The sequence below is a fragment of the Helianthus annuus genome, chromosome 12 (assembly GCF_002127325.2).
Source record: "Helianthus annuus cultivar XRQ/B chromosome 12, HanXRQr2.0-SUNRISE, whole genome shotgun sequence".
NCBI lineage: Eukaryota > Viridiplantae > Streptophyta > Magnoliopsida > Asterales > Asteraceae > Helianthus > Helianthus annuus.
In genome coordinates, this window is record NC_035444.2 from 158,625,258 (window position 1) to 158,649,284 (window position 24,027).

Consider the following 24,027-nt stretch of genomic DNA (forward strand, 5'->3'; position numbering starts at 1 on the left):
TCACCGGTGTTGAGGCATAAGGGATGACGACATGGCATGTTGTGGTTGGTTGGTTATTTCTTTGTAACACGATCAAAGCTCTATAATTTGAACATATGCCAAATGAATTGTATAAAAATTAAAGAATTCACTCCAAGTTAGGCATTAATCTATTTCTAATTTTGAAAACACCAGCAATTAAAAACAAACATAATAAAATATAAATTAAACTAAGTTGTCGAAAGAAGATGATAATTTAAAAAATAATCATTACTAATGACAGGCAAAACCAAAAGAGAATGTGTACCCTCTGGGAGCATCTCCTAGATCTCAAAATCTGAAACATTGAGTATATTGATTACTTATATATAATTAAACATCAATCAAATAATAGTTGTTCAGTGAACATGTAAATCATAAAAAAATGTATGATAATTTACCTGATATTTAAGAAAAATACAAGGTATCCGTCAAATTAAAGAGGCTGACCCATTGCCTTTGTTCATTAAACCATTCAACTCCTTGGTCTTTTGATAAATGTATGCTTTTGGGCGTGTTCAAATAACCATGTACACATAGTACAATCATGGATGGATATAAGCTAGATTGATAATTGTGGAATTAGCAAGCCAAAAATCACACTTGTTTGTGTGTGGTTACTGGTTACTTCACCCAACTTTTAAAAACTCAACTTCAATCCAAAAATGAAAGAAAGATCTGGTTTAGAAAATGTACCAGCTAAGCGACCAGCTGCCACTGGGAGTTTTCCATTTAAATCACGGTATGCAACATTAAACATGGACAAAAAGCTTGCAGGTACTTTTTCGTAATTTCAAAAGACGTGTTGTGCAACCACCTACATCATCCAACCAACACAATATAAACCTACCACTCTCAAATATAAGATTCAAATAAGAAACTACTAAATACAAAATAACATGCGACCAGTTTCAACCCGCACCAATGCGATCATCATATATTACACAAATAATTAGTGGACAAAAAATTTAGGCAGTCAACACAAACACAGCTGACCGTTTCAACCCGTACCAAAAGTTATAAGTTTCAACTCGAACCCGTTTTGACCTGTTACCCAAACTGCACTTGCCACCTCTAGTAATGATGATAAGATATGCACTTGTCACCTGTAGTAATAATGATAAGATAACTTGAGATGCATAAAGATACTAACCAGAGTCCAAAATAAGTCTACGTAATAAAACTTGAGCAAATGGTTTATTTCTTGTGAATACTGAAGTAATGCCCACACAATGATTTGAAAACCAAGCAACAACACAAGTAGTTTTTACTCCAAAATCCAAATAACACTTATATTAGTAGAAAATAAATGTCGATCATTAAATAAACTCAAGCATTAAAATTTTGACATTCAACTTCAAGGATTAAAATCAATCTCCTCTGTTCCAAAAATTTCATTTTTTAATAGCCACACAAAATCATTAAAATTTATTAAAATGTCTCTAGGTTTAATTATGAATTCTAAATCTAATATATTTGGTTGAGTCAACTTCAAGCATTAAAATCAATCTCCTTTTTTCCAAAAATTTCATTTTTTAGTAGCCACACAAAATCATTAAAATTTCTTAAAATGTGTCTAGGTTTAATTATGAATTCTAATATATTGGCTTCTGATTTCTAATTCATAAAATTGAATATATTAAAATCACAGAGCACCCTAGCAATGTAGGATTCAAAAGTCAAAACAACAATAACAACCAAGCAAACTTCAAAATCAAAGCAATGCTATACGGACCCAATATCAAGAATCCCAATTCCCAAACAATCAAATCAAATGAGCAAAAATAGAAAATCACGGGATACCTTAGATTTAGAGAAATCAAATGAGCAAAAATGTGGATCCAACAGTTTCGGCATGGCCAAACACCTCAAGAGGTACTGAAGCTACAGAAACTAATGGCTGGCAAGCATAAACAAACATGCATATTTAGTGACAAGCATAGACAAAAATGTAATTTAGTGTAAATCTAAAAAGAAGCATTAAGCAAACATGTCATAATCATTTCATAAATTTTGCAAAGAATGAAATATAGCCAACATTAAAGATGATTGGAGGAAGAAGATACACAAGGAAAAAGTCTTCACTGAAAACAAACAAATGTGAATTTGTTCATCCACCAGATAATAAAGTTATAAAACATGTGCAAAGACCCTGCCATTGCCATCCAACAGGTAGTGATAATAAAAATTCTAATTCTCTTTACACTTTTGATTAAAATTAATGCCATTCCACAAAATTCAAAACGAAAACTGGATTAACATGATACCTTACTGATGGAGAGTGTGAAAACCGAGTGTTAGCGTGCTTATCTTGTGTGGTTTATTGCCGTTTACGTGATTATATACTTCGAATATGTTCACTACGAGCTTTCGTGAATTTACAGGTTTATCGCTTAATTTGGTGAATTTAAAGAGGTTAGAGATGATGCGGAACGTTTGTGGATGAAAATCAAGATATATTACATCATTGGGGATGTGTTCGGGTCGAGTGATAGCTTGAATGTGAATGAAACAAGAAACCATGAAGTCGGGGGCTGGTGTGTGAGTTAATATGTAGCTTATGGTATATGTAACGTAACCTACGGCCAAGAATCAAAAGAAAGAAACAGAGAATAAAAAACGTAACCTACGGTCGTCACATGTAGGCTACGGTGAACAAGTTTGGCGGCATGCATATTTCTTTTTATCATCACACTTCACGGCAGAAAAGACACCCACAAAAGGTCAACATTGATTGAAGTGTTTGAAGAAAACATAATCATTATCATATGGCTTTATGAAGGGACTATCACTCTAATAATTAATTCACAAACAATATATCAATTCATCATCATTCTTGGAGATAGTCACGTGAAAAAAGAAAAGTTGACAATTGTTTTTTGGAGGCAGCCATCATCACATCGAAATCACCATCATATTTTGGCGGCAGTCATCACAAGAGAAAAAGTCAACAACAAAAGGACATCATCATCACTACAGCAGACTTGGGAGGCGGCAATTGAAAAAAGGGAAAATCACCAAATTGGCCACTGCAACGCCGTCTTTGCGAAAATGGCCACCGGACACCCCTTGCCGAGCCGTTTCAATATCCTGAAACGGCACAGGAATTATTTTTAACGGCCATCCACTCTCCGTTTGACACGTGTCCGACAATCCATGTAACGGCTTGAGAAGCAATCAGTGAACGACACGTGGCTGGTAATGTGGAAAGATCTTAGCCAAGCCGTTACAACCGGCTCATGTGGAAAGATCTTAGCCATGTTCCTTCAACGAGCCAAGCCACGTTCTTACGAGGTAGCCAAGCCGTTACCGTACGATCTAGCCAAGCCGTTACAGCTGTCATCCGAGTCGTTTCCGTAAACTGCTTGTGCCGTTTTAGCTGGCTCCAAGCCGTTTTAGCTGGCTCCAAGCCGTTACAGATGGTCCGGGCCGTTTCAACATACGGTTCGAGCCGTTTCAGCTGGCTCAGGCCGTTTGAACTGAATTGAAGCCGGTACAACTGTCTAAGGCCGGGTCAACGTGTTGTTCAAGCCGAGTCAAAGTGTTGTTCAAGCCGTTTGACCTTATGTTCTCACTATATATTTACCCACTTGTTTTTTGGTGTGCTTGTTTAACGAATCCCTCTAACATACTTAAATCTCAAATAAAATGTTATCTTGCTTTCTTTATGTGATTATCATAGATGTTTTTGTGTATCAAATGCAAGAAATATTTATGAAATCACACGTATCTGCTAGTGACGTGTTCCTTGGCTTTAGTTATCAAATTCGGTTTTGATATTGCTTATCACATTGGAGTGTCTTACTCTTCAGAAATTCCGTATCTAGCTACCGAGTTAGTGCGGATGGAACTATCGAGCAAAAGACGCATCTTTATCATTCCTACAAGCGTTTTGACTCGAATTCCAGAAGAAGGGACTTGATTCACTCCTAACTTTGAATTTGTTCCCGGGGAGGTTCTAAGTTCTAAGCAGTGGTTTGGTGAAGTTATCTGAAGACTGCTTTCTTGGAGACCGAGCTTTTTTCTCTACTACCCGTTTCTGCGGTTATGAGAAAGGGTCCCGATGAGAAATTTTGTTTGTAATTTTTACATGTTAAGGATCAAATTGAATCACTTTACTAGCGGTTTGACGAAGTTTTGTTTGTAATTTATTCATGTTATATCTTTTATGTAATTTGTATTAATTAATAATAAAAATTATGTGTTTTAAATTTGTTTGGGTTGTTTATGTGTTCCGTTCACTTTTAATTCTGTTTTGGGCTTTTTATATGGGTTGTTCACTAACAAGTTAACGAAAAAAAATACATAAATGTTTTGGGCTTTTTATACGGGCTGTTCACTAACAAGTTAACGAAAAAAAATACATAACTGTTTTGGGCTATGTATACGGGCTGTGCACTAACAAGCTAATGAAACTGCTTTGGGCTTTTTATATGGGCTTTTCACTAACAAGTTAACGGAAAAAATAAATAAATAAACTGTTTTGGGCTTTTTAAACGGGCTTTTTACCCGTTGCCTTTCCATCTTCCCATGTAAACGGCCAACCATTGCCATTATTACCTCCACACCTATTACCCACTATATAAACCCCCCCAAAGTTCTCATTTCTCCACGCCGTCCCCGTTAACAGTCTTCATATTTTCTGAATACAATCCGTTCATCCGTTCACATGGCAAATGCATGGACTGAAGTTGACGACATCGCCTTGTGCGAAGCCTGGGAGGAGGCAGTGAGCAATCCTCCACCACGGGGACAGGGGGGCCTTTGGGTTCGTGTTCAACAGATTTTTGGCCAGCTTCGTGGTCCAGACCATAACCGAAGCGTGGACGCCTTATCTTCCAGGTTTCGTGTGGTCCGGTTGGAATGCGAGAGGTTTGACCGGTATTTCCAGAGGGTGGAGAGAGAAATGCCGGACCTTGATGAGGATGATCAGAAGGCGGTGGCGCTGATCAACTATCGTCATGACGAGGGACAGGAGTTCAAGCATGTTTCGGAGTGGGAGGCAATTAGGATTTGGTTTTAGTTTTTTTTTTAGTATGTTTTCTTTAGTGTTTTTATGTTTATGTTTAATATTTGTATAAAAAATATTTTGGATCTTATAAAATTTTGCATGTTATAAAGTTGGGATTTGTTAACTGCCACGAAAATGGTAGTGTATAACATTAACAAAGTTAACAATAAAATAGTACAACGAATTGTCAACGTTAAGCCCAACGTGAAGCCCAATTGTGTATAACAATTTTTGTCAACGAAGCCCAACGTGAAGCCCAACCTGGCCTAAATGTGGACTGTAAAGAATTGTCAACTGGGCCGTTTTAAACTAGTGTATAAAAATAAAATAGTTAACAATGTTATCAGCTCCGAGTAGGAGGATAAACTGGTTAACATGTTTGGCTTTCACACAAAGGGCGCAGGTTCGATCCACGAAGGGGCCGTCTCTTTAAAAAAGAACCCCCTTTTTATCCATTTTTTAAAATTTTCACTTTAGGCCCCTGTTTTGGCCGTTTTTTATTATCTTTTCTTTAGTGTTTTTATTCTTATTTATATAAAAAATATTTTGTCAACGTTAAGCCCAACGTGAAGCCCAATTGTGTATAACAATTTTTGTCAACGAAGCCCAACGTGAAGCCCAACCTGGCCTAAATGTGGACTGCAAAGAATTGTCAACTGGGCCGTTTTAAACTAGTGTATAAAAATAAAATAGTTAACAATGTTATCAGCTCCGAGTAGGAGGATAAACTGGTTAACATGTTTGGCTTTCACACAAAGGGCGCAGGTTCGATCCACGAAGGGGCCGTTTCTTTAAAAAAGAACCCCCTTTTTATCCATTTTTTAAAATTTTCACTTTAGGCCCCTGTTTTGGCCGTTTTTTATTATCTTTTCTTTAGTGTTTTCATTCTTATTTATATAAAAAATATTTTGTCAACGTTAAGCCCAACGTGAAGCCCAATTGTGTATAACAATTTTTGTCAACGAAGCCCAACGTGAAGCCCAACCTGGCCTAAATGTGGACTGCAAAGAATTGTCAACTGTGCCGTTTTAAACTAGTGTATAAAAATAAAATAGTTAACAATGTTATCAGCTCCGAGTAGGAGGATAAACTGGTTAACATGTTTGGCTTTCACACAAAGGGCGCAGGTTCGATCCACGAAGGGGCCGTTTCTTTAAAAAAGAACCCCCTTTTTATCCATTTTTTAAAATTTTCACTTTAGGCCCCTGTTTTGGCCGTTTTTATTATCTTTTCTTTAGTGTTTTTATTCTTAGTTATATAAAAAATATTTTGGATCTTATAAAATTTTGCATGTTATAAAGTTAACTATAAAGTTAACGTTGTGGGTTCTTTGACCCAAACATTATAGCTTGTTTTGGGCCGTTTTTTACTATTTTTATTTATATTTTAATTAATTAGTTTAATTAATTAAAATATTAATTAATTTTTGCACGTTGCATATCGACAAACGGCTCTTTGGCCCAAACATTAACTTGCACGATACAATCTAAAAATATTACAAACTTATTTCGTGAATTGCAGATAGATTTTTAAAATTTCAAACACTGAAAGGTGTTCAAAGTCCTCGTCGTAAAGTATTGCGTAGTCGAGCAGGGCCTCTTCTACGATCTCTTTTTCTTCCATGTTCGGATTTGTTTTTTTCACATTTTTGCACCTTCCTAAAAAACGTGTACATTTAAAGCGTACAAAAGAAAGACGAGTCATCAACGCCTGGACGCTTCGGGACGTCTCTTGTAGGTGAATGCAGAAATTGTTGAAAACCTGCTCCCAGAAAGCAGGATCGGAAACTGAATAAGTGCCCAGTTCACGAGCGGCAATGTACGAAACGACAGTAGCAATATCTTCCTCGTCGGTCCAAGAATCCATTTTTTTAGTGTGAACTTTTGGGATGAGAATGTTGTTTAATAGGAGGGAGTAATGTATGTATTTATAGGTTTGAAGAGGGTAAAATGGGAAGATTTAATGTTAAATATTAAATATATTACAAAGAAGAGTTAATTTATTTAACATTTGGCCGTGGTAAACACCGCCAAAAATACAGTTTATCAGCCATGAATCGTCTATATGACAAACATATTTGCTTTACGTCTCCAGTAATGTTAATGGGTTTGTCTGTAACCAGATGCTCCATAAGCATACACAGATAGACAGCTTCATTTCCTACGATTGACCTGTTAGAAATCACGTAGTTATCGTTTAGCTCATGAGTTATGCAGCGTTCTGGTTTTCCTGTCTTTTTCCAATACTTCAAATGCACCAGCAACCCAGTTAAATACACCTTAAGCTTCGTCAACCGTGGAATAATAACTGCCCTAAATTTGTCTCCTCGTCCACAAAAGTTTTCAAACGGGTATAAAACTAATTCCTGGGATGCCAACTCTAACCGTACTAACATCCATTCGTTATTGTCAATCGACAGTGGGAAAAACACAAAATCCACGTCAACAAAGGAAGGAAATGGGTTTTCTTTACCATTTCCATAACCAACCACGCTTTTAGGAACCGATTGTAGTAACGTGTCATAGAATTGAGGTGGGAGAATTGTCCACCGCAAATTTAACGTCGGATCCCTTTGTAAATTTCTTTTTCTCCAAGCCATTAGTCGTCCAGTCCATCCCTCAATATGCTGTTTAATGAATATTTATATATTAATAAACACGAAAAAATACAAATTTTGGTAATAAAAAATTTATAATGAAATTACCGTTGCTGTTAGGTACCCATTACAACGATAGCCTAACAAAGTACCCCAAAATGTTTTGTCCAACTCCACATAACGAGTGAAAACAACTGAATAACAGAATGGGGCGTCGCCATTACTGTAAAATGTTGCAACATCTTTTGACCAATTCTCAGATTCGTCGTCTGGAATTGCCCATCTTCCGGCTCTGTTTGAGTGCAAGCTTTGACGGTTATTTATAAACTTGTTTTCTTCCGGCACAACCGTTTCAGACGAAGAAGATTCACCCGACTGTCTGGGTGCTCTCCATTTCTTAAGAATCCACGTTGATGATTTACTAACTGGTTGAGAGCAGTATACGTTGTTTTTGTCAGCCATTATTGGTTGGTTTTAAGACTGTTGCAAGTGCTATGAGTGACGTTCTAAGAAAATTTTTTGTGATCTTATTTAACTTCAAAATAATTTATTAAATAATTGTTTTTTTAATAGGTTTCATCACAACTTTCAATAAAGGTACTGCCCGAGCCGTTACAACTAACTGGCCGAGCCGTTTCGGGGCACGTGCTTCAATAAAGTAATATTCAAGCCTTTTCTGTTTCTTGCTTATGCCGTTACAGAAATCCCGAGCCGTTTGCACTGCAATGTCAAGCCGTTACATCTGCAACGCCGTGCCGTTTCCTCTGCTACGGCGAGCCGTTTCAGGTCATGGTTTCGCTGTCAGTTTAAGCCGTTTCCGATTTCAGGACGAGCCGTTTCCGCCGTCATGTAGTGCCGTTTCCGATGTCACGTCGAGCCCTTTGACGGCGCGTGTTCCAATAAACAACTATTCCCAATATCAAACAAAATTCAAGTCGGGTCAACAAAAAAGAGTGCCGTTTCCTCCCCATGTGACCATCACTTTCCCATTTTCAAACCAATTCTCCACGTTGGAGCAAAGCAAAGGAGTAGAAGACCGCAACTTTCAACATCCGAAAGATCGTTGACTCTTCCGGGACCACTAATCTGACTTCTTCGACAATAATTTTGGGCCCCCCACTATGGACTTCAACCGACACGAGAACATGCCGAATGATTTCGAGAATATTCCAAACGACCAAGAGATGCAAGATGCTTTCATGGACCCCCCTTTGTGCCCGGTAAAATGTTTGCCGATAAAATAAAGATAAGTTTTTTAATTGAATTCGTATGCTATTTTTAATTTTTTTCTCTTTTTATATAGCAAATAACTATTAAAGTACGAGAGAAGTGGTTGGTTTTAAAAAATTTGCGTGAAGTGATGACTCCGGCGGTTGAAACAGCTATTAGGCAGACTTGTTTCGGTCCATTTTTAGATAATAGGTGCACCATATGCGATAGCCTTCTTTTATATGGCGTTGCACAACTACAAATACCGACGCCTTTTCCCCGTATTGGGATTTCGTATAAACTAGGAGGGCAGCTATTTACATTCACCCCGAAACAGTTTTGTTTAATAACGGGGATACGTTTTGGGCACAGTTCCTGGTCACCTATAGACCATCCGAACTCATTTAGGAACAAATACTTTGGAGCTGGATCAACTGTTAATTTTGGCCAAATAATGAACATGTTCGGGAACATTAGCCAGTTTAATGATGCTGACCGCACGAGGATATGCCTTCTAATGCTAATCGGTCAAGATTTTTTGGGTTGGCAAAAAACCAATGCAGTTGATAATATGATTTTAGACCTTGTGGATAACTTAGAAGAATTCAGACAATATCCATGGGGTAATTATTTTTGGGAAAGTACTTATAGTGCTATATACAATTTGTGCAATCGGAAAATGGATGAAGCTAAAGGTTTTTCTTTAGCTGGATTTGTGTGGCCGTTCAAGGTACCCGTAAATGTTTATTAATATAGTTATTTTTGAAAACATATAAAATTAAATATAAATAACCCTTAAATAAATTCTCTTGTGTAGATGTGGGTGTTGGAGACTTTTCCTCATTTTAAGAATTCAAGGGAATGGTATCAATGTGAGACGATTCCAAGATTTTTGGGATGGAAAGAAGGCAAGAAGTTTATGAGGAGCAGTGTCGATTCATTGCTACAAACAGCTGCAAACGTAATACATTTTATTTTTAAATATATTTAAAAAATAAATATACACTTTTTTATTGTTTATATTAATATATATTAATAATTGGGGATTTTTTTGAAACATTTTGCAGAAACGTGAATTTAGGCCGTCTTTGGTTATATTGCCAACTCAACATGAGTTGCAAAGCGCGTGGTATTTGTCTAGTTCAGATTATTTAGACGCTGAACGTCGGATGTATGCCAGTGCAATGCCGGGCGAGATTCCGGTTGAAAGGGCCACAGAAATACCCATTCAAATGCACACAGAAATACCCATTCAAATGCCCACAGGATTCACGGGTCAAAATCAACCAGAAATGCAGGCCGCCCCAGGTGTCGTCACACAAGAACAGCTTGCGTCTGTAATGGGGGCTCTGTTTGGTCCCGATGGGACGAATGAAGGTTATAATCCGACAACGGATCGAGATGAGATTCCACAACAGAATTTTGTTCCCCCCACGACCCCGTTTCGATCAAATTACGAGAATGATCTGATTTCACAGTTTAAATCAGTCTTGGACGAGAGGCTGCTAGAGAACAACCGGAGACTTACCAATATGTTCATGGGAGAGTTTTCTCAATCATATCGATGTTCTCCAAAGCAAAAAACGGTCAGGACTCCGGTGACCGTACGAACACCAAAAGAAGAGGCACACACTCAGAGTGATAATGTAAGGTGTTTTATTAATAATTTTTTTTTATAATAACAATATCCACCAATAACTGTTAATTTACCTATCATGCTTTTCTTGTAGGCTGTTGCCGATTCATTTATCAATTACGATAATGCCTACCACGTCTCTATGAGCCCGATGGTGAATGAAGATTTTGTAAGTTTTTCCAATCTATTTATTTTAATTACTTATCATTTTTTTATTACTAGTATAAATTTAAAAAAATGTAGTATAAATTGTGTAAATGAAAGTTAATGAAATTATTTTTTAGAAAGTGAAATTAATACATATATACAATATTTGTAGAATGAGGATCCTGAAATAATCAAACTGAGACGATCCGAAAGGCTTGTAAAGCCCGCAGCAGCTGTGCTATCCCCGTATGTGGCTTACAAAAGATTGAAAGATAGAAAAGCCAAAAGGTTAAGAAACGAGGATAGACAAATTGAATTCATCAAGCACTGGTATCCAAATTGCGGCAGTAAACATCTTTCCCTACTAGCGGGGAATTCTGTCGGTCCAAATTTTTGGGAGTCATTGCTGGGCATGGACGATCGCGGCTGGTTAAGCGATGATGTAAGTAATAAAAAAATAATTTATATTTTTTTTGTATATTGTATTCAAATTAACTTTAGAATGTTTAACAGCATATATTTGGGTGGATGATCCACATGTATCATTCAAGAAATGAAAGTGATCGGTGGAGTATTCTACCCCCATATTTTCAAAATTATTTTCGGTACACGGCCGTCGACCATACCTGTAAAGGTTACTTTACTGGGCAGGTTGACCCTTTTCCATCAATACATACTGTTGACGAGGTAATGTTGAACGAACTTATTAATTACTGAATAAATGTATTTCGTATTGAATTAATTTAATATTTTGCTTACTAATTATATAGGTTTACGTACCGTTGTATATAGAAGGTGCTCACTGGTTTTTAGGCGTTTTCAACCTGCTCAATTACTCGCTAACGATATACGACAGGTATTAGGCAGATTTAACTTACTAATTATATAGGTTAACTTATTAGTATTCCAACATACATGTTACTAACTTTGTTAATTTGTTGATCTTTCAGCCTTTTAAATGCTTTCGAAAAGGAAAGAACGGATGTGGTGTGTCATATAAATTTTGTGTTTGACCACTGGCTACGAATTCATGGTTACAATGCCCACAGACCATTACCGTTAACTTACCCTTTCCGAGTTATTTATGAAACCGATGCTCCTCAGCAGTCCGGATTTTTGGGAGACTGTGGGGTTTGGGTTTGCATATTTCTTGATAGGTTGATAAATAAAAAACCGTTGAACGATGATAAAGATACTCAGAAAACAGCGGAACGTATGCGACGTCAACTTGCTTTACTATTTTATGATTCTGTGTTACCAGATACAACAAATGACAACAACCTTGGTGATGATGATGATCCCGTATTAGAAATGTAATTGTATTTTTTTGGTTTAAAAACATTAAATATTTTTCTACTAGTCTTTATATGTATATATATATGTGTCACTTGCACCTTTATTACACATGTGATATCCTCCATTACCAATGACAAGTATTCCTCCTTCCGTTTCCAACAATCAACAGAATTGGGATCGCCAATGGTCTCCAAATGTTCTTGAATTTTACTACGATGCGGATAATCCTAGTTGCTATTCTTCTTACACGGGGTTAACACCACTAGGAAAAGATTGGTGGGGGGGACTGCTTGGATTTACTGGAGCAGGTTTTATTCAAAAAACGGTACCTTAATAATAAATTTTTTCGCAATAAAAATCTGTTTCATTATTTTTGTAATAAATAAATTACCATCATTTTTTAGCACGTACAAGCATGGTGTAACAAACTCATGTATGAACGAGAGAATGCAAGGACGCTGTCGTCAAACGATTATCGTTGGACAGTTCTACCGCCAAATTTCTTCGACATGTTACATAAACAAGATATTGATGCAACCAGATACGCAGATGGTTCTATAGCAACATATCCTCCATTCTGGGAAATTGATACGGTAGGCTATATCAAATTTTTTTTCTATTTTATTATATCCGTTTTTTATTAAATGAACACGACTCCCACTCTTACTCCACACCTATTTAAACACATCTTGGTTCACTACTCAACTGGCATCCCCTTTTTTTTTCTACCTCATGGCAAATCAAGAAATCAACATTCATCTAAACGTTCATATCAACGTCAACATTTTCCAACCGGTTAACCACCCAAACCCACCCCCAGATAACCCTGAACCAAACAATTCACAAACTCGTAACCCCCCAAACCCGGTGCAACAGCCAACACGTGAAGCACCATTTAGGGGTTCAGGTCAGTGTGAGGCGGTTGATCCGTTACCTAATCCCGATGAACAACAGCGTTCTTGGACCAGATTATTCCACAAGAAAATTTGGCGGTTACTGCTGACGAAGACTTAGACTCAGACGACGAATCTTGTTTCGAAAGGCTGTACGATAAAGTGCGTTTTGAAGCTTATCGTGCGGAAATGGAAGAAGGGGTAGAGTATGATTCTGAAGCGGAAGACCATTCCGGCTATTAGTTAAATGTCAGGGTTTTTTTTTTTAAATAAGAACTTATACGTGTTTGATGTAATTTTCCCTTTAATTTTTTTGCTAAGAATTTTTGTTTTTTTATTTACAGCGTTGATTTAGAACCTAAAATTATTCACTTTTTTGCAGGTATACGTTCCTATACCGGACAACGAACAAAATTGGTTGCTTTTTAAAATAAATATAAAGTCACTACAATTAAGAATTTTTTTTGCTAATAATTGTGACACGATTAATTGCGGAGATTCATTTTGCGTGCACAGAAGAGTACATCAAATTGTTCTAGAATTTGAGTCTCTATTTTTGTGGTTTCTCGGACGTATATCGTACTCGCAACAGTCAGAAATAAATGAGACGCGTTCCATGCAAATAGTAGGGGATTTCGTGTGGCCTCCTCAAACAAATCGTGTTGGCAGAAATTCAGGAGTCATCATATGTATGCTAATGGAAAAACTTATTTGGAATCGTTCTTTAACATGGACCGAAGGAAACCTTCAGGATGCTTGTTTCAGATACAGACGGTACATGGCAGATGAACTCTACACCGGGCGCTTCACACCTGTTAATGTTTAATGGTTCTATGTATGCATGTAATATAAAAAAAAATTAATAAGATATTTTAATGAAATGATTTTCAATATTAGTATGCAACTAGTTACTCGACAAATTAAATTAAATTTCACAAAATAAATTAATAAAGTATTAAAAGTCTCCCAAGTTGAAAGACGGATATATATAATCAGTAGGAGATTGTGTAAAATCATCAGGATTATCGGTTTCTTTCCCTTTCCCTTTGTCTGGGTGTTTGCGAGTACGAATTTCTGACGGCATGGGCTGCCGACATACATCCCGATGATGACCATATGAGTTACATCGGGAACAATACAGGGGAGTAGGTTCTTCCCCGCGGGATAAGATTCGGTTGTTTTCTCGAGGACGACCAGCCTGGCGTTTTGTCATATGTGGCGGTTGAAGATTGATAAGGTCTTCTGGAGTCTCCCATTCAGATCTATGAGGAAGAGGATAAATCGCTTCTTCATAAGTTTTCTTATAGACTTCGTTTGAGTAACACGGGAAGCAATATTTACTGCAGTCGGTTTCACCTAAAAATTTTGAAACGGCAATAACATGCCCGCATGGTAAACCAGAAACCTGCCAAACTCGGCAACTACATGTTCCATTAACAAAGTCCACTAAACCCCCCTTTCCACTGTCTGCAACAGAATAACTGTTTAACTCAATCCCAGCAACCGTCCATGTTCTAGACCCTTCAATTTTTTTAAAAATTTTCTTTTGTGCCCATTGTGTAAGTAAATGCTTTTCATGTATACCTTGCAAACGGCGATCGTAAAACCACTTTTGTACAGATTGCCGGAAGAACTCTAAGAGTTGTGTTACCGGCATTTTACGCGAGTGTCTAGATAAAGCGTTAATAGACTCCACGCTGATAGATGTCATATAATGATATCGATTGCCTGGACAATGCGCCCTTGCCCATCTACCGAACCCAATACTTGTTAGAGTGTGTCGTACTCTAGGAACGGCAAGACAAAGAGCATTAAATGACTCGTTAAAATCAGACAATCGGTACGATTTGCATGTCTTCCACCACGACTTCTCATTTTCTTTTTTTTTTATCAGAGGGTAAACGTAGGTTCATCATTAAATGACGACAGCATAACCCATGATAAACATGTGGAAAGACGTTTCTAACAGCCAGATGTATAGAATTCGCTCTATCCGAAATTATGGCCATTTCAGGTATTTCACCGATACATTCTTTAAGCTTTGACAGAAACCATGTCCAAGATTCACCATCCTCTGATTTTCCTATTCCATAGGAAATTGGTAAAATTTGGTTGTTTCCATCCATCCCAACCGCTAAAAATAATGTCCCTTTAAATTCACCCTTTAGGTGTGCAGCATCAATGATCACCACCGGTCTTAAATTGCATATAAAGGTACGAATCTGAAACAAAATTATTTAAAAAAACTCAACAACATGTAGTTTGTCGAAATAAAATAAAAAACAGATAATGCTATAACTTACCGCAGCACCAATCGCGACAAAGACCATCTCAAACCGACGCTCGTCATCAGTCTTGATATGTGTAACAGAACCAGGATTTGCCCGCTCTAGATTGTAACAGTAAAGTGGTAGTTCTGCGAACGAGTCTCTGCTTGATCCTTGTAAAAGCTCTAGTGCCAGACTTTTTCCACGCCAAGCTTGACTAGTGGTTATCTCAACTTGGAATCTTTGTCTAAAATCTTTCACTATTTCTTTACAACGATATATTCTTCCACTGTCTTTTAAAGGTTCTTTTAAATAATGAGCAACAACATTTGGGTTTGCCTGACGAACATGTGGGTACGTTAGCGTCTTCGAGCACGTGTGTTTATCGTTAAAACTCTTAACAAAAAACACCCCACTATCTCCAAAACTCCTTGCACGGAAACGCCAACCGCAACCGTTGACCAAACATGACACCTGGTACCGACTTTTAGAGGATCTATCTACTTTAAACTCAAAGTGTTCTAACAAACATTTTTTCCCAATTCAAGTTTCATGTCTTCTTTGTTATTAAATACGTGACCTGGTTCAAAAGTAATTGATGAAGATCGCGAACAATTTTCAAAAGAATTATCAGGATTTGGTTGGGAGTCGTTTACAACGTCATAATTTTCTTCATCAGCACAAAAATTTAAATCAGGAACTAAAAATTTTTTTGGAGTTGAAAAACTAGATGATCCAACACCAAACCCTTCAATCACATATAATTTATAAATTTCAAAAATATTTTCCATAGAAAAATTATAAAAAAATGCAAGATCTTCATCGTTTATTATATCTATGGGATCACTAAAGGAAGACAACCGATAAGATAACTTCGTAATGTTTGTAGAACTACAAATGTTTGACACTTTACTTAGAAGAGCAGTGTATGAAAGGTTGGGTTCAATTTCTAAACCACGTCTACTTGAATCAGCATCAGCAACATACTCCAACTTTCCGTTAACGATTTCCCACTTTCCGCCATTGTATACAACCAAACGAATCTTCATAATTTTAAGTTGGAAACTTCCTTTTACAAAATGCTAAATGTTTTTATAACTTTAAACAAATCTGTTGCACAAACAAATAAAAAAAATATAGGAAAAAATTTATAACGGCCACTCACTAAATATAAAGGATTGAAACGGCCTGAGCCAGCTGAAACGGCTCGAACCGTATGTTGAAACGGCCCGAGCCATCTGTAACGGCTTGGAGCCAGCTAAAACGGCTTGGAGCCAGCTAAAACGGCACAAGCAGTTTACGGAAACGGCTCGGATGACAGCTGTAACGGCTTGGCTAGATCGTACGGTAACGGCTTGGCTACCTCGTAAGAACGTGGCTTGGCTCGTTGAAGGAACATGGCTAAGATCTTTCCACATGAGCCGGTTGTAACGGCTTGGCTAAGATCTTTCCACATTACCAGCCACGTGTCGTTCACTGCTTGCTTCTCAAGCCGTTACATGGATTGTCGGACACGTGTCAAACGGAGAGTGGATGGCCGTTAAAAAAAATTCCTGTGCCGTTTCAGGATATTGAAACGGCTCGGCAAGGGGTGTCCGGTGGCCATTTTCGCAAAGACGGCGTTGCAGTGGCCAATTTGGTGATTTTCCCTTGAAAAAAACATTAAATCACTTTGGGGGTTTTCTATTGGGCCGATATCATCATAAAAGATATTGGCACATGGGCCGATTACCAAAGGAGGCGAGTGTTTGGGATTGGGTTAATTGGGCCGACAAAAGGGAAGTCCAAGGCACACATGTGGGCTTGATGTGGGACGGCAGAATTTTAGGGGATTGATTCGAAGTCGCAGCCGTCAACATAAAAACGAGGACGAATTCTAATTTTCGGATCTTTCAAGTCTCATTAACGATGGTTCGACTATGTGAAGACCATCCCACCAACATGAGCGGCTAGTCTCCTAGTGGTTTCCTCCGGATGGAGGGTTTTTGTAAGTTAGACAATTTTATGTGTTTGTGACAATCGTATAACTTGGTGATCTAAGCATTCGATGCTTTTCACCTTGATTTGATTTGATTTATTGGTTGTAAGGAATTGCATTTATTTAAACCTTAATTTCTAAGCATTCAGTTCCCGAGAGTTCTAGTAATTGGGATATATTTGACGGGGTTAGGGTTTGTAATTGTAATTGATAATCATTCGATAACCTCCCGTTATGTATTGACCGGAGTACTTTTTTGGTCAAAAATTACCGAAGCAATTAAGTGATCAAATTAGTTAAGTGAGGTAGTGTGCTAAAAAATGTGTTGAAAATATGCTGGTTATGTTCTTTGGAAAAACAGTGTTCAGGATACGGCTCAGGATATTGAGTTGTATCTACGATCAAACAATGAGCAAAAAGGTAAAGTAAATGACACGGGATGTACGAGGAAAGCCCTTGATCAATCTGGATCGCCGGCACAAAACCTCGGGAGCTGACAATCGCAGCTGCCTTATTCTTCTTATTGCTTTAAACTTCAGGATACAGTGCAGGATATAGATCAGATCGCTAAGTGTTACAATGAATTTGTGTGAGAGTTGCGAGAGAGCAAGTGTTAGAGTGTAGAGAGTGTGATTGTGATGTCCTAGTTGATCTGATATACCCACCTATTTATAGTAACGAATTACAAACAATAATCCCTACAAATATGGGCTACTCCGAATATTCCATTATGAACGTTATAAACCGAGTAATACGGCTCCAACGTCTTCCCTTGAACGACTTGGACCGAGTCTTTCGTGGAATAGGTCTTGTTAACGTTGCTAGCTTCTAACCCACGTTCCTGCACATAATCCATTAGTAATCCCGAGGATACCATTCAGGATGTTACCGATATCCTGAACTAGCATCCCGGATGTAAACAGATACAATATAAACAAGATATATATCAAGATATTTTTCAGGATATGGGCTCAGAATTTCACCCATAACAATTGTCCCCAAAAAAGTTACCGTTTGATATCCTAACGGTTATATTTTTCACAATGGCCGAGGCAATTAAGAGATAAGACCATTGATGTGACAGCTTTCAACCACACGGCCTATATTTACTCATCATACCCTATATCTTCTCATCCTCATCTTCATTTAACTTTTACCGGAGAAAAAAGGTAAACATTTCTCTCTCAACTCCATTTTTCATTCTCCCCAATATTCCGGTGATAATATGGCAAGGCAGACAAGATCTAGCTCCGGCGACTCTGTTCCCACATTCATCCACCAAAATATTCTCCAGGATCCGGAGAAAGAAATATGCACCTTTGATGGTGCACACTTGTCAGCCCTTAAATCCTCCGGCATCTTCCCAAAAGGGACGGTGTTCCGGCCGTTTGATCGGGAAATCCGATCAGACATGGTTTCCGACGAGTGGTTGTGTTTTAATGCCTTTCCTTTTACCTTAGGGTTGCAATTTCCTTTCTCGGATTTCATCACTGAGTTCTTTAATGTCACAAAAATCTGCTTCAGTCAGACAATGCCAATGCTTTGGCGAGTCTTGTCTGTTCTTGATCAAATCAAGAACAACCATATCCCTGATCTTTCTGTTCATGACCTCCCCCTAGCATACCGACTTAGGTGCCACGGCTCTAGTCGATTCTTGTTTTATTCTACCTCCAGTGACCCATTAATCCTCCGAGCCACCAGGAATGAAGAGGAATGGAAATCCAAATTCTTTTTCGTAAAAAGAGATTCAATCCCTGGTGGAGCGGATTATCCGGTGAATTGGTTGAAGAAGGGTAGGATTTAGGGTTTAAAGATGATCCTGCCCGTTATCCTGCTTTATATCCTGAACTAACTTTGTCGTTTTCTTGTACAGCTGATTTTAGGAAGCTAGCACCTCCCCTTGCAGATTCCCAAAAAAGAATAGACGCCATCAGACTCCTTCCAGAGGCAGAGAGAAGTTTCAACCCATCTCCACCAACTCCAAGCCCTCTTTCAAGCGTAAACATGTCTGGTAAGTGTTAGGGCTGGATTTTTATCATACGTGATCCTTATACGTGATCCTAACCAGTGATCCTTGTTTCTTTGGCAGACAGTGATCTTCAGCAGGACTTCAGGATCAGGATCATGGACCATTGAAAGGATCCTCATGCTAACAGTTACCTTCGTGTAATACAACATTATTTTGCAGGAACATCTAGCAGGATACGCTCTTAGCATCATAATCAAGGGACGCGTCTTCACAATTATAGCACGAGCTTAATCAAAGATAGACGTTGCAAAGGATATGGAAACTTAGCTTGATTTAAGGGCGGCAATTTAGGCTAGATTGTCTTTTATTTCTAAAGGGGTAATGAGCTGATTATTAGTCTTTTTACCTAAAATAGGTCACCTACACTTGTATATATAACACTCTTCCTCATTCGGAAGAACACACAACACAACTCTCACACGCTTAGACACTCAAAACTATAGTGATCCTTGTACTCAGCTCATTATCATCCGAAGTTGTAACTATATTTTTTCTTATATTGAAGTTGGTGATCGGTAGTTGCCATCACCCGAGGTTTTTTATGCCGGAGATCATACATTGATCAAGGGCTTTTTCCTCGTATAAATCATTGTGTCTTTGCATATTTCTCATAGAAGTGATCCTTTACTTTTATAGTTAACCAAGCATCATACCCCGTTTACATAAAGTTTGGTTACATTATCCTTGTGTGATTTTTGACCAAAACAGTTTGGCGCCCACCGTGGGGCAATTGGTGCGTCATTCATAAGAAAACCTTTTGTTCGAAATTATTTCATAGAATTACATGGCTTCATCATTGAAAAACATGTCCACGGCAATGTCTGCAGTCACCTCGTCCCAGAACATTCTGCCTCCACCACCGGCAGGATCCCAGAAGAATGCTGAGAAGAGACAAACTCCTACTAATTCTAAAACTCCATCTCCTTCTACTATGAATTCTTACATTCCCAGTACTAGTGATGTATTTACTTTGATTTTGCAGATGAAGGATCGTATGCAGCGGCAGGATGAAACTAATGAAAGGATCCTCAGGGAAATTGGAGATCTCAAAAGACAGAAGAAAACGGCAGAGGATCATTCCCCACTGATGCCCAAGTCTTTGAGCTTTGATACTCCAATGATTACTTCTCAGCCATCAGGAATTCCAGACGTGCAAATTATGGGAGAATCAAAAGGATTGCACCTCGGATCGACAGCAACGACTCAGGCATCTGGCTCACACTTTCAGCCGGCAGGATCCTATCCCCAGCATATGGGATCCCTCATGAATTCGGGAGCCTATCCGGGAGCACAGCAGTTTCAAGGATCCTACTTTGTTCCAGGATCATCCCAGGGTCAAGGATCCTACTTTGTTCCAGGATCATCCCAGGGTCAAGGATCCTCCTTCGTTCCAGGATCCTTCCAGGTGCCAGGATCCCTAAAAAGTTTGCAAACAGGAAGTCTAGATGTCCATCAAGGGGACTTCATTCCAATGCAGACCATTGCTTCCACTGGTCCCTCCGTTGTTCCAGAATCCCAGCAATATGGATTCCCTAACTTGAACCCAATGGGAGGTAACACTTTAAATAATTATCCTACCACTAACCATGGATTCATGCAGGATACAGGTGTCAATCATGCTATGGCCAGGGAATTGCAGAAACTAAAAGATATGATCTCAAGTGTTCCAGGGGTAGTCAAGCCTATCCCAGAGATTGCAGACGGAAGCCATAAGGTATCTCGCTTTGCACCACCAATTTGTGATGCAGAGGTACCCAAAAGGTTCCATATCCCTACTATGAAGCTGTATGATGGTACAACGGATCCAGAAGAGCACATAGCACAATACAGGGAGAGGATGGAGATCAATCCTATCCCAGAAAAACTGAAAGAAGCATGCCTATGTAAAGGATTTGGATCCACTCTTACTGGATCAGCTCTTAAGTGGCTGCTAAGTCTTCCCCCCTACTCTATTACTTCATTTGCTAATTTAGTTAATTTATTCAATAACCAATTCTCTTGTAGTAGAAAATTTGAAAGATTAACTAGTGATTTGTACAGGATAACTCAAAATCATAATGAATCATTAAGGGATTATATAACTAAATTTAGTAAAGAATCATTGGACATTCCCAACTTGGATATGGCTACGGCTGTTGAAGCCTTCAAAATGGGACTGCTTAAGGATTCATTATTCTATGATGATCTTGTTATGACACCATGCAGGAATCTAGATGAAGTAAGAACTCGAGCACTCAGGTTCATCCGACTAGAGGATGACAAGAGGATCCAGGAGAGACAAGTAGGATCCTCAAAACAGGAGAAGCAAGGATCCTCCTTCAAGAACAACAAATTCAAATCCTACCATAGAAATGAAAACCAGAATGTGCATGCTGTTGACCAAGAAGAGGATGATGAAGATTATCCTCCAATCTCAGAATATTGTTTTTCCGTTGATAATCATGAACTGATCCTTGCAATGCAGAATCTAGGTGAAAAAGCTAGGTGGCCCAGGAAGAATGATAAACCATCCGGGACTAAAGACAAGTCAAAATGGTGTGCATACCACGAGGATTTCGGGCATCTGACTGAAGAATGCATAGCTTTAAGAAAAGAGATTGGATATCTATTAAGCAAGGGGCACCTGAAAGAATTGTTGGGAAGAAAAAAGCAAAGGACTCAGGATCCTGAAAGGATCCCTGAAAAGGCTCCAGCACCTCCGGCAAATGCACAAGTGATCAACTTTATTTCCGGAGGATCAGACATCTGTGGTACATCCTTCTCGGCGGCCAAAAGACATGCAAAGGAGTCAAAAATGGATAATGGAGAAAGGCCTATTAGAACATCAAGTGTCTCAGAAGGGAAGATGATAACGTTTGATGAGGATGATCGCATTAACATTCAGGATCCTCATCATGATAGTTTAGTTATCACTCTCTTTATCTCTAACCATTTTGTCCGCAGGATCCTTATCGATGGAGGAAGCTCAGTGAACATTATCCAGCTTGATGTTCTGAAGAAAATGGGAATCCCAGAATCAGACATCACACCAAGATCCTCCGTGCTTGTAGGATTTAGTGGAGAAACGAAGAAAACTCTGGGGGACATCAAACTCCCAATCTACGTGGAAGGATTACATAATTATCAAAAATTTTGTGTTATTGACTGTTTATCTTGTTGCAATGTTATGCTTGGCAGGCCCTGGATACATGATATGAAAGCAGTCCCATCCACCTATCATCAATGCGTGAAACTCCCTAGCCCATGGGGAATAATCAAGATCGACAGTGATCAGCAGGAGGCTAAGGATTGTTATACATCATCCATGAAGCCAACCTCGAAGCCAAGGGAGCAATAGCAATTACAGTATCCTCCGAGAAATGTCTTGGAGGCAAGGGAACAAGATGTGGACGAAATCATCTTGGATCCTAGTGATCCTGAATCAAAAATCTATATCGGATCAGGGATCCTTGGCAGGATGAAAGAAGACATAAGTATCCCTATCATCCACATCCTGGCTCCTGCTATTGAAAATCAAGTGGCCATGGAAATAGAAGAGGATACTGCAGTAATCCCTAGTGAAGAGGCTCAATCTTATGCAGGATCATGGGTCTCACCAATCATGAAATACTTGCAACACGGAGAGATTCCAATGGGAGAAAATCCTAGAGCTTTCAGGATCAAGGTATCTCAATTTACAATCTTAAATAATGTGCTATATAAACGATCCCTTGCAAGACCATATTTAAGATGTATTGAGGATCCTGAAATTGAAGAAGTATTGAGAGACTTCCATGAAGGAGATTGTGGAAACCACACTGGGGGCAGGGCATTATTCTCAAGGATCCTTAGAACAGGATACTACTGGCCAACCATGAAAAGGGATGCTGTAGAACATGCTAGGAAATGTGATCCTTGTCAAAGACACAGCAATATACTTCATCAACCAGCTGAATTGCTACACCCCATACCATCCTCTTGGCCATTCATGAGATGGGGGATGGATATAGTTGGCAAGCTCCCTAAAGCACCTGGTGGAAAAGTATTTATGCTTGCTGTTTTGGTCAAAAATCACACAAGGATAATGTAACCAAACTTTATGTAAACGGGGTATGATGCTTGGTTAATTATGAAAGTAAAGGATCACTTCTGTGATAAAGATGCAAAGACACAATGATTTATACGAGGAAAAAGCCCTTGATCAATGTATGATCTCCGGCATAAAAAACCTCGGGTGATGGCAACTACCGATCACCAACTTCAATATAAGAAAAATATAGTTACAACTTCGGATGATAATGAGCTGAGTACAAGGATCACTATTTTTTTGAGTGTCTAAGTGTGTGAGAATTGTGTTGTATGTCGTGTGTCCTCTTCCAAATGAGGAAGAGTGGTATTTATACAGGTGTAGGTGACCTATTTTAGGTAAAAGGACTAATTATCAGCTCATTACCCCTTTAGAAATAAAAGACAATCTAGCCTAAATTGCCGCCCATAAATCAAGCCAAGTTTCCATATCCTGTGCAACGTCTATCTCCGATTAAGCTCTTGCCATAATTGTGAAGACGCGTCCCTTGATCATGATGCTAAGAGCGTATCCTGCTAGATGTTCCTGTAAAATAACATTGCATTAAGCGGAGGTGACCGTTAGTATGAGGATCCTATAATGGTCCATGATCCTGATCCTGAAGTCCTGCTGAGGATCACTATCTGCCAAAGAAACAAGGATCATTGGTTAGGATCACGTGTAAGGATCATGTATAATAAAATTCCAGCCCTAACAATTGCCCCCAAAATATAAGGAGTTTATTGTAAATTAATGAGTTGTATTTTGTTTCGATCTTATCTCCAACGGGCGACTCCGAATAACTAGCCGTTACACATGGACTAGCCGTTGTGATCATTACGTCATAGATGTGACAATCCCTGCAGATCATGATTGTTAGGGCTGGATTTTTACTATAAGTG

The 24,027-nt window shown here is 38.6% G+C and overlaps 2 protein-coding genes and 1 long non-coding RNA gene across 3 annotated transcripts; 2 read left to right on the forward strand and 1 right to left on the reverse strand.

Moving 5' to 3' along the window:
* Positions 1 to 8,597: 8,597 nt before the first annotated feature.
* LOC110943741 lies at positions 8,598 to 10,985 on the forward strand. The gene is made up of 7 exons (XM_035981416.1): positions 8,598 to 8,845; positions 8,929 to 9,564; positions 9,652 to 9,795; positions 9,902 to 10,480; positions 10,565 to 10,639; positions 10,790 to 10,905; positions 10,943 to 10,985. The coding sequence occupies exons 1-7, from the start codon at positions 8,747 to 8,749 to the stop codon at positions 10,983 to 10,985; spliced, it is 1,692 nt and encodes a 563-aa protein (XP_035837309.1). The 5' UTR covers positions 8,598 to 8,746.
* A 10-nt stretch (positions 10,986 to 10,995) lies between these two features.
* LOC118484685 lies at positions 10,996 to 11,466 on the forward strand. Its single transcript, XR_004873963.1, has 3 exons — positions 10,996 to 11,059; positions 11,131 to 11,304; positions 11,388 to 11,466. It is a non-coding gene; the product is annotated as an uncharacterized LOC118484685 (long non-coding RNA).
* Positions 11,467 to 14,659: 3,193 nt separating this feature from the next.
* On the reverse strand, positions 14,660 to 16,723 carry LOC110943742 (protein FAR1-RELATED SEQUENCE 8-like). Its single transcript, XM_035980510.1, has 2 exons — positions 15,110 to 16,723; positions 14,660 to 15,028 (listed from the first exon to the last, which is right to left on the reverse strand). The coding sequence occupies exons 1-2, from the start codon at positions 15,134 to 15,136 to the stop codon at positions 14,678 to 14,680; spliced, it is 378 nt and encodes a 125-aa protein (XP_035836403.1). The 5' UTR covers positions 15,137 to 16,723; the 3' UTR covers positions 14,660 to 14,677.
* Between the last annotated feature and the right edge of the window lie 7,304 nt (positions 16,724 to 24,027).

Excerpts from the sequence above, each read along its gene's own strand:
- LOC110943741 (XM_035981416.1), top strand. The coding sequence starts at position 8,747 with ATGGACTTCAACCGACACGAGAACATGCCGAATGATTTCGAGAATATT. Across the intron at positions 10,481-10,564 it reads CACACACTCAGAGTGATAAT|GCTGTTGCCGATTCATTTAT; the intron begins GTAAGGTGTTTT and ends CTTTTCTTGTAG. Across the intron at positions 10,906-10,942 it reads AAAGATAGAAAAGCCAAAAG|CACTGGTATCCAAATTGCGG; the intron begins GTTAAGAAACGA and ends GAATTCATCAAG.
- LOC110943742 (XM_035980510.1), bottom strand. The coding sequence starts at position 15,136 with ATGGTCTTTGTCGCGATTGGTGCTGCG. Across the intron at positions 15,029-15,109 it reads TTGTCGCGATTGGTGCTGCG|ATTCGTACCTTTATATGCAA; the intron begins GTAAGTTATAGC and ends ATTTTGTTTCAG.